General features: G+C 43.0%; 1 protein-coding gene across 1 annotated transcript; it reads right to left on the bottom strand.

The window, feature by feature from the left end:
• Positions 1-2,234: 2,234 nt before the first annotated feature.
• On the bottom strand, positions 2,235-10,214 carry LOC117805200 (proline and serine-rich protein 2). Its single transcript, XM_034673858.1, has 4 exons — positions 10,093-10,214; positions 8,587-8,782; positions 4,466-4,769; positions 2,235-4,377 (listed from the first exon to the last, which is right to left on the bottom strand). Exons 2-4 carry the CDS (start codon positions 8,662-8,664, stop codon positions 2,876-2,878), a joined length of 1,884 nt encoding a protein of 627 aa, XP_034529749.1. The 5' UTR covers positions 8,665-8,782; positions 10,093-10,214; the 3' UTR covers positions 2,235-2,875.
• Positions 10,215-10,560: the final 346 nt, after the last annotated feature.

Below are 10,560 nucleotides of genomic sequence, written 5' to 3'. Positions count from 1 at the left end.
GCTTTAATAACGGTCTGCAGTCTGCAGCTCACCCTGATGAGTTTAGACGTCAGGTTAGACGTCAGGTGTTTCAGGAAGTGCATGTCTTTAAAACCCTAGTCTAGTCTAGTCTAGTCTAGTCTCAGGTCTTGACTGTGGCTCAGCCCGTCCGCAGTAAATGTCTGCTCTCTCCTCCAGGAGACGCTGATTCGACTTTCTACTCCCTACATTTCCTGCCTCTCTGCAGCTGTCTAATCAACAAAGACAAAAATGCTAAATTCAATTCCTTATAAATACAAAATGTAAGGGTCAGGCTGTTTGTGCTAAGCTAAGCTAAGCTAAGCTAAGCAGAACAGCTTTGTAGGGTATCAATCTTTTCACCTAGCTCTCAAGTCAGACCGCGTACTGTTCCTTTAAGACAACCTGTAAGTTTCAACTCAGTGAAATATTGCACAGACTCGATCATTAAACACATTATCATTCTTTAGATTCCAGAATAAATGAAATAAAAACACTCAGAACAAAAGTTGAATTTCTCTCTTTAATGACAAACATAGAACAGAACATTTAATATATTAAGAAGAGTTTAAACAGTTAACTTTAGAGACATTTAAAGATCAGAGAACAGGCTGTCGTACCGGAGCAGCACTTTGCACACCGCCGCTGAAATCCCAATCTACCACACATGGATGCACTTACTATCTCTGCTGCACGTTTCCTCATAGAGCTGGTGTTCTTATACATAATCTAGATTTATATGTATACACCTTTATATACTTCAAAATGACTGTAGATGAGCTACAGAGAACCGGAGTCTGTAAACATTCACACAGGAGACGATCCTCTACCTGCACGACGTACATGTACTTCAAAAGGGTCTGTAGGGGAGCTACAGAGGCCGGAGTCTGGGTTACACACACTAACACACACTTACACACACACACACATGCTAACTACACATTTAAATAACACACACACACACACACACACACACACACAGAAGAGTATTCCACAACAGCTCTGCAGGAATAAAAACACATAAGTACCTCGGGGTGTATTTCAGACTCTGTGGTTTTAGTGCTTGTGTTTTCTACAATGCCGTGCGCTCGCCCTTCCCTAAAGAGCAGCTTTTAAGTTCTCCCTCGCCTCGTGAAAGAGTCCTGCCCTCAAACCCCCATTCCACAGTCTGTGGCTTGGCGTGGGAGGTTTGTCCGTGGAGTAAAAATATCCTCCAGCTCGGCTCAGACGTTGGATTTTCAAGAAACTGGAGGCTCTCTTCACTCGAACATCTGCACAGGAGTTATTCCAGGACAGCAGATATTAAGACTCTGGACTTTAAAGCCGTCTGGGAGGGAGCCTTTGATCCTCTCTCATTCACTTTATATACAACACACGCCTCTTTAAACGCTCTCACTTCACAATAAGGTTTTTGAAGTTTCAGAATAAATAAAATCGCTCCAGAGGAAAGTCCTCTAACTTTGTTCTTTGTTCCAAAAGTGCTGACAGAAAAAAACAAAAACACCGTTTAGTAAAAATGCCCAAAGTCAGTAAACGAACCAGTGAAAACAAATCCCATGTTAAGACTTCACAGCCTGTGATTCAACATTAAGTCCACTTTCTGACAGCTGCAGGAAGTGACACAGTAAACAAATAGATTTAACTTAAACTGGATAAATAAACACAATTATAATTCATCTTTGCTTTTCTTTCTGATTTAGTTTGATCGTGCTTTTAAAATATGTAATTTTTATGCACAAATTTGATCTTTAAAACTGCACTTCTTTGTGCTTTGTCTCAAATTGTCTCCACATTTTGTCAGACTTTGATCTAAGATGTGTAAACTGCAAACATAAGCATCTTCTATATTACCACCAGGGCCGGATTAACACTCTAAAGGGCCCCAAGGGCAAGATAGGGCTGTGTGCTCCCCCCCCCCCCTTTATAAATCTACTGAACTAAATCAGCCAAATAATTTGTACAATTTTTAAAAACTGCCCCAGATACTTTTTATCTTTTTATTCTACTTTAAAACATTTTTTAAAAATAGTGTTTATAATTTATAATGTGCTTTAAATCAAATTAGCACGCATTAACTGATGTATAATGTTTGTTTGTTTGCCTCATTGTTAGACTATATAACCAATAATACATATATATATATATGTTATTGTAGATATGCTAATTTTTTACCTCTTTAATTTGAATTTGAATTTGAATTCCTAATAACTTTTTAATAATTGTTACTTTAAAGGCTAATGTCTTCTTGCTACTGTGACACTTGAATTTCCCCTCTGTGGGACGAGTGAAGGACTTTCTTATCTTATCTCATTTAGGTGATTTTCTGCTCTTATTTCCATTTGAGGTAATTCCTACTAAACTGCACAAAGCTTGGACCCAATCCTAGGAACACCTTTAGAATAATAAGCGTGTCAATCCATCGCTAAAGATAATCCCCAACAAATGTAACATTTCCTCCTATTTTGGGTAATGTTTGATCAAATCTACAACAACACAGATACACTTACATTAAGTTTAGAAAGTCTTTCTATTCACAAATAAAAGTTCCATTTCCCTCCAAAGGTAAGACTGGGAACCTCCTGTTCTCTGATTCCAAAGGGACCAAAGTGGATGCTCTTCTTTACAGCGTTAGTTTGGTTCAGTTTGTCTTTAAGGAGGTAAACAGTGTCTTGGATCAGAGGCAGCACAGAACTCTGCCTCTCAATCAGTGATGAAACTGCACCGAGTCCAACAAGTTTCTAACAGCCAGGAAGTAAAAACTGTCTGTGCAGGTCTGCTATAGGCTCCATTCCTCTGCAACCAATCCTTAGGCACAGACGCAGAAACGTCCAGTACACCACCTCCAGGCTCAAAGATAAGTTCCCAAAGTGTATCAGGACTATTTCAGCAGTCCCAGTTTCCTCAGTGCGTCCCTCCTGGACTCGTCCATCGCCCCCTTTCCAGAAAACTGCACGGTGATGCTTTGGGGTCTGAACATGCTGGATCTCCGCCTGTGGTCCGGCAACAAGACGCTGTGTGTTGGTTTCTGGGGAGTGACAGCGCCGTGGTAGGAATGCCGGGGTGGTTTTGGGGCCGGGGTCGGGGCTGGAGCTTTGAAACTCCTTCCCGGACTCTCCGAAGGGCGACTCACGACCACGGACGGGTTGATGACCCGGCTCTTCCCTCCGTAGCTGTTGAGCTCGGCGGGTGAGAGTTCTGGTTTGGACGGTAAGATCTGACTCTTGTCGATGTGGGAGCTGAGAATGTCCGGGAGGTTGCTCCTGGGCGTGACTACAGGAGCAACGTTGATGACTTTGGTCTTTCCTCCATAGTCGTTGAACTCAGAGGGACTCGCCAGTGCTGAGGGGAGGTTTTTGGGTTCAGGGATAGTTGGAGAGATTGTGGGTTCACTCCTGGGGGTCACAGTGGGGTTGATCACGAAAGACTTCCCTCCGTATGTGTTGAACTCTGGCTGGGTTACCTCAACCGGAGGGGGGAGGGGGGCTTTGATTTCCAAAGGAGGTGGGTAGTAGCTGCTCTCTGGGGGTGGCGGAGGTGGAGGGAACTGGTCCAGGTTTCTGTCTTCATGGCCGTCTACAGAATCTCTGCGCAGAACCTCTGGTTTACTGTCGACCTGGATCTGGCGTGGACGAGGTGCTGGAGCGTAGGCTTCTTGGATTTTGTTGCTGGTTTCCACTGTTGGGGGGACACTGACTTCCACGGGTTTGGGACTTGGTTCTACATAAGGGGGAGGATCTGGGCGAGTGCTGTCAGGAGGGACAAGGAGTGACGTACCCCCAGACATGGCTCTGTCCCTGTTCAGACCCAGCTTAGACAGCGCCTCCATCCTGGATTTGTCTGGTGAGGGATCCTTGAAGGAAATGCTGCGAGTGGGGACGTTCCTTTCCTTCTGCTCCACGGTCAGCAGAGAGTCCTCCTGCAGGAGAGGATGAGCGGTTCCTGCCAGATTCGCCAACATCTGCGACCGTCTCTCGTTGAGGTTCACGTTGGGTAGAGACTGGCTCTGGTGGTCCTTGCCGCTGTGAACCATGCTGATGTTTGAAGGGAGGCGAGATGGCTTAGCAGACGTTGGAGGACCGTGTCTGCCGGTCTGATCGGTGCCGTAGTTCACTGGTTTCTCAGACTCCAAGCTCAGACGGCGGAGGAGTGAGGCTGGAGTTATGTTGGCAGGACCACCTCCCTGGTTCTCTGCAATCTTCTGGGCAATCAGAACCGGGGTGGGGATGCTGCCTGGAGGATGGTAGGAGGAGTGGCTGTCTGTCGGCCCGTAGCTCCCGCTGGGTAAAGGAGGGTTGTACTCTGAGGGCAAGCTGTCCGTGTGATCCCGCCTTGGCTTGATCTGGAAGTGGCTCCCAGGGGTCTGCATCATGTTATGAAAGTCTGCGAGGAACAAAAACAGAGAGTGAAAATCTGAAGACAGGAACCAGTCCCTTAAATATGACACACAAGACAAACTCCTTTACTCTACCTGGATTGGTGGGATTGAAGATCGGCTCTCTCGTCTGCACCAAGTCTGGATTGGGGCGAACCAGGTCAATGATATCCTGGTCTTTTGGGCTCTGAAAAGAGGACGTCATGACTCCTGGGTTTTGACTTCTGGTTGTAGGACCGTCAACCGCAGAGACCGGGGCGCTGGAGCCTGAAGCCAGCCTCATCTGCCTTTGCTTGCGATCGGTATCTTCCAGACCGTCCTCCAATGAGTCGATGGTTTTCTCGAAGAACTGGAGGCACTCGCGTTCCTCCCGGCTCAGGAACTTCAGTGTGTCGTCAGCCTGTCGAGGTAAAGACAGGAGGGAGTTAGTCAATGTGGCCCACTGAAGATGGGACTCGAAATCCCTGTTTCCACCAAGCAGTTCAGTTCGGTTCGTCTCGGTACGGCACGCATTTTGTGGCGTTTCCATTGACTAAAACCGGGACAGGTCCCCAATTTAACGAGCCGTACCGTCCCACTTTTTGGTACCCTTGTGTTGGGGTACTGATCCATACCAGACCGCTTGGTGGAAATGAGGCTTAATTCCAACTCTAAGTGTATTATCTATATTTAAAAAAGCATCTTTGTTCCAGTCACGAACGAGCAAGAAATCTGCCCCCCCAAAAAACAGGCCCAACCCCCAAATGTTGGGGTATTTCTGGGAGTTTGATGCAGGTGTGTTTGGACTGAAGTCTCTGGGAGTATCTTGGAGCCTACATTTGTCCCTCTCTCTGATATATTTATATACAAACACTTTATATCTCTTTCTTCTCCATCACTGAACCCCGTGTTTTAAACCCTGACTTCCTGGTACAGTACTCATGTGTACAGAGTGAACACAGGCCAGTCTGTTCCTGCATACCAAACTCCTCTCCCACCCTGAACTCCCCTCACACACCCCTCTCTCTCTCTCTTCAGTCAGAAATCAGCCCCTCCCCGTCCCTCCCTCCCTCCCCGTCTCTCCCTCCCTCCCTCCCCTCTGAGGCTACCTGTCCCGCTTCAAACAGAGCGGCCACTGAAACGAAACACAATGAGCGATCCGGTGATGGCTCTTGGTGGCTGTCGATTGAGCTGCTTCACGTTAAGGTCTTATTTAAACCGCCCCACATGGCCTCAGGGAACAGATCATCTCCTCTATGTTTAACTGAGGGGACAGTAACTGAGACGCCTCTGTAATGTCACTTACTGATTTAAACAAACTCTCCAGAAAATCTCTTTCATTCAAGATTATTTCATCATAATAGATTCAAAGTTACCTCAAAATGTCCCATTTATGAGATTAGATTTGTTGTTTGTAAAGAAGTAGTCCCCCCCCCCCCCCCCCCCCCCCCCCACCTAAAGTCCACTATTGTAGTTGAGGCTAGTGTTTCCTTCCCTGCTCCCAGTCTTTATGCTAAGCTAAGCTAACCATAAAGACATGTATCATTTAGTTATGCACAAAGAAATCTTAAAAACCAAGATGGCTACTTGTGTCCTTATCTTCTGTTTGTATGCTAAGCTAAGCTAACCTAACCATCTTTGTAAAATACTTAAAACAGAAGTTCAAACACATTTTAATGTCGTTAACGTAGATATGAAGCCACAAAAAAAAGGCTTGCTAGGTTAGCTTAGCATTAACCTGTGTCCTTATCTTCTGTCTGTATGCTAAGCTAAGCTTACCATGGCCTGACTCCAACTCAGATTTGACCTTTCACTCTTTTTGTTTGTAGTTAATATGGAAGATAAATTATACACAAATGTTTACAAGGTAAGTATGAGACTACGGTGGCTAGCTAAACTTAGTTAGCTTAGCATAAGCACGTCAAAGCTCTGTCTTTCAATTTCACAATTTTAAATATAAAGTTGAAATAAGTTTGTGTAATTTTATCTCTTAAATGATTATTATAGAGTTAGTCGATGTGTTTAAATTAATGACACAACCACAGAAGAAGAAGAAGAAGAAGAAGAAGAAGAAGAAGAAGCTGCTGATTGGAGGAGGAGGTGACCTTCAGCTCCAGGTTTGTTGCTGACATCAGTGTTATGAAAAATGCCACAACAAGGTTGCTCAGAGGGTTGTTTTGCTAAACACACACACACACACACACACACACACACACACACACACACACACACACACACACACACACACACACACACACACACACACACACAAAGCCACCTGCAGAAGCGACACCCAGCTGAAGCCTCTCAGATATAATGGCGGTGTTCTGGTTTCAGCGGCTGTGAATTCTGTCCTTTGTGGCGAAGCGGCTCAGGACCTAGAAAACTGCAGCTGAACCGGTCTGGTTGTGTTGTGTGTTGATAATGGATTGTCATCCCTGAGGCATGTGAGGGGACGGAGTCGTGGAGCAGGTGTAATTTCTCAGAGTGTGTGATGACTGGCTGCTTTGTGTAAACACAGCGGAGCCTCAGTCAGGGCGAAGGACTAAATAATCAGCTGTTCATCTGATACCTCGTCCGTTTACTGAGTTTGAGAGGACAAAGGAACGAGACGGCTTCGGACTGAACGGATCTTTATCTCAGGACGGGGTGATTACACAAACCTGTGTCCTCCGTGTGACTCCACCTGAAGTCCACTGACTGACAGGAAGGATGATTTATTTCTGTTTGAGGCTGTCTTTAAGGAACTTATGAGAATACTTTGACATCTTGAGAAATAAGACAACAGCTTAGAGGCTGAGTTAGAGGAGAACATAGACACCACACTCATAACTGTAAGTGTGTATAAGACACATTCACTCGTCCTGATATAACCTCTTATTTACAGATGTTACAAGGAACACATCTGTCCTGAGGGCTTCTAGTAAGAGTGATGCTATATGTTAAAAATAAAGGAGATAAAAACACTCCATAAGATTTGAATATTTTGCAGAGAAGAAATAGTTTTTCAGTTGTTCGGCCTCTTATTTAAAAATCCTGATTCTCTACTTAACTTCATCAAAGAAGGAATTAGGGGCGCTGGTGGCCTAGTGGTCTAAGCGCCCCACATGCAGAGGCTACAGTCCTCATTGCAGAGGTCACAGGTTTGATTCCCCAGGACCTTATCCTGCATGTCTTCCCCCTCTCTCTACTCCCCACATTTCCTGTCTATCTTCAGCTGTCCTATCAAATAAAGGCCAAAAATATATTTAAAAAGAAGAAGAAGAAATTAAACATATTTTACTACATTTCAAACTTTGTTTTTTTAGCTTAAAGGCCGACGTCAAGTAAGTTAAGATTAAGTATTGTAAAGTAAAGTTGTGTAACTTCATGAAGCGTTACTAACCCTTAAGTAAAGTATCATCAGGTAACGTCACGTCTAGTGCCTTAATTCTTTTATCATAAACCTGCACCAGTGTTCCTTTTTAGACTTGTATATTGCTGCTCCTGTGTTCTGTACTGTGTGTTTATATAACCTGTGGTTTTTTATCTTTTGTGTCTGCGTGCTGTTTCTTCTGTCCTTTGGTGTTACCTGCTGCTGCAATCTGAATTTCCTGAGGGAACCTTCCTAAAGGATTAATAAAGTTCCTATCTATCTATCTATCTATCTATCTATCTATCTATCTATCTATCTATCTATCTATCTATCTATCTTCATTTTGATATTGAGACACGTAATGTCAAGCAACTTCAAATATAAGTAGTCTGGTGTAAATTCAAGCTGTGTAAGATCAAGCAGTGCGATGTCAAATATGGTAACGTCAGCTTTGATGAGAAACAGTTAGGATACTTCATGTTTGTCTGAGCTGGAAAATGCTTCTTCCTGTTCTTCTCTGCAGAGTTGAGTTGATGTTGCATCGTCCAAATTTTGGCTCAATGTTTGAATAGTTATGAACTATAAAAACAGAAAACTTCAGCTGTGCTAATTCTCTTTTTAAAGATAGTATTTCACTTCAACATGAAATGGATGCAGGACTTAACAAAGCATTGGAAAGCCACTCATTACTCTGAAACTTGTGAGCTAGTTTAAGAGCTGAAATTATTTTAAATAAAAAAAAGAATAACACTCCAATAATGTATCTCTATTATTTTTATATTTTTAACCCCTTTAGGTATTTTGTGGAATTTATAATAATTTAAAATAATCTAAGAAAATCTAATATCCTACTTCAAGTCTTTTGTGATTCTGAAAAACTTACTCCTGGTCTGGGATTTCGGCCAGCGCCCCCGTTGACCCCGTAGTGGAGCTGAGGGTTTCCCTGTAGATGGAGGTCCATGCTGCGAGGGTCAGAGGTCGTGTGGACTTCTCATGGAGGCGGCACTTGGTCTAAATGAGAGTCACATCAGGAACGTTCTGGATCTGGTGGGTCAGTGGATCTTCTTCTCAGAGAGAGTCTGAGGACAGAGAGAAGAAGAGAGAAGGTCAGGTACGGTCACTTTGCTTTATTTAAATCACAGCAGAGTTACACCTCTCGGGTCGGGAGGTAGAGGAGGGAACGTGTCTGAAAACCTAAACTGAAGACTTTCCTTTACATATTTATTTATAACCTCATCAAGACTTGATTTATGTTAATAGAGGAGATAAAGAAACAAAATCTGTCTTTAATTTGTCAGAGAGAGAAGAGGTATTCAGTTCCTCTACAGCTCAGCATCCCTGCAGAGAGAGAGACACCTGACAGACAGGTTCACCTGGAAGAAGAAGCTGCAGAACTGGATCCTGCAGCCGAAACCATCTTTAACTCAGATACATTCCTGTGTAATGCTCCTCTGATCATAGAGAGAGAGAGAGAGAGAGAGAGAGAGAGAGACAGAGAGAGAGAGAGAGAGAGAGAGAGACAGAGAGAGAGAGAGAGAGAGAGAGAGGAGAGGGGGAACTAAACTCCACACTGAGGTCTGAAGCCAAGAGAGAAATGAGCTGTGCTGAATTTTTATGAAGTGCTAAATGTAGGTTTAAGCATTGCACCAAGATTACTAGACAACCTGGTCCTTGAGTTTTAATTTTTTTTATCTTTGCTAGATTTTTAAATGAATTTATTTTTTTTATCTTTTTTTGTTTCTGCTGGATTTTATTTATTTATTTAAAGATATTTAGTTAATTTGACCAAATTTAAGCATTTTCGTTTTAATTTCAGGATAATAAAACAAAAAAAGATGCATTTTGAAAAATAAATCTGATCCTAAAACTCCAAAAAATTAATTGTTTGCGTTACAATTTTTAAAACATGTCATATTCAATCTGCAGAACACACCTGTTCATTCAGGGACTGATATTGTGATTTTTTAAATTGAATTAACCCTTTACATTTTCCTGTAAAACACTGATTGTGTGATCTCTTGGTGCCTCTGAATAATCATTCAAGAATAGAAGACAAAGATTGAAGAATTATGTTAATAATTGAAGCAGTTTGCAGCAGAATAAAGATGTTTTTTCAGTTCATGTTTTCTAAATTTGAATTTTAATCTCTCCTTTGTCTAGTTGTACTGACACACGTTAATAAACCGGGATGAAAGGTCAACAAAACTTTTAGTAAATTCATAAAATTCTCTGTTTTATCCTGATAGACATCAAAAAATATGAACATGTTACTCGCTTTGGTAAGGTTTGAGAAATGTTTAACGTTCAGATCTTCATAAAGCATCTTTTTTTCAGGCTGTGCGTCAGGAAACAACGTGCCAAACAAACCTCCTCAGAGTGTTCCTCTTACCTTTAGCTGCTCACATCAGTCAGGGCAGGATTAAAGACATCTCAGCAGGTTCTCCTCCAGGATCAAGATTTAAATTATCTCTGAGAATTAAAAGCTTCAAAAGAACCTCTCCTCGTGCGCCTCTGGACTCCCTGTGCGTAATGACTCCACGGAGGCGCATTACGCGCTAGTTAAATCCACGGGGAAGCCACGCCCACATCACTCAGGGGTGTGTGTGTGTGTGTGTGTGTGTGTCAGTGTGTGTGTGTGTGTGTGTGTTGTGATTGAAGGTGTGTAGAGATGTATGTCTGTAGTGAGTGACACAGAGGAAAGTTATCCCACTCACACACCCACCTCACAGTTTCACTAGGATGAGTTCAGGAACAATGGGACACACAAGCTTCAACCTGTTTGACTGGAGAGACATGAGAGTTTCTATCAACCTGATGCAGTAATTATAGTCATTTTAGAGGTGCAACTTACACATCT

Source organism: Notolabrus celidotus, chromosome 21, assembly GCF_009762535.1.
Source record: "Notolabrus celidotus isolate fNotCel1 chromosome 21, fNotCel1.pri, whole genome shotgun sequence".
In the NCBI taxonomy this organism is placed as follows: domain Eukaryota; kingdom Metazoa; phylum Chordata; class Actinopteri; order Labriformes; family Labridae; genus Notolabrus; species Notolabrus celidotus.
Note: the sequence above shows the minus strand (reverse complement) of the source record. Positions and strands in the feature narration are given on the sequence as shown.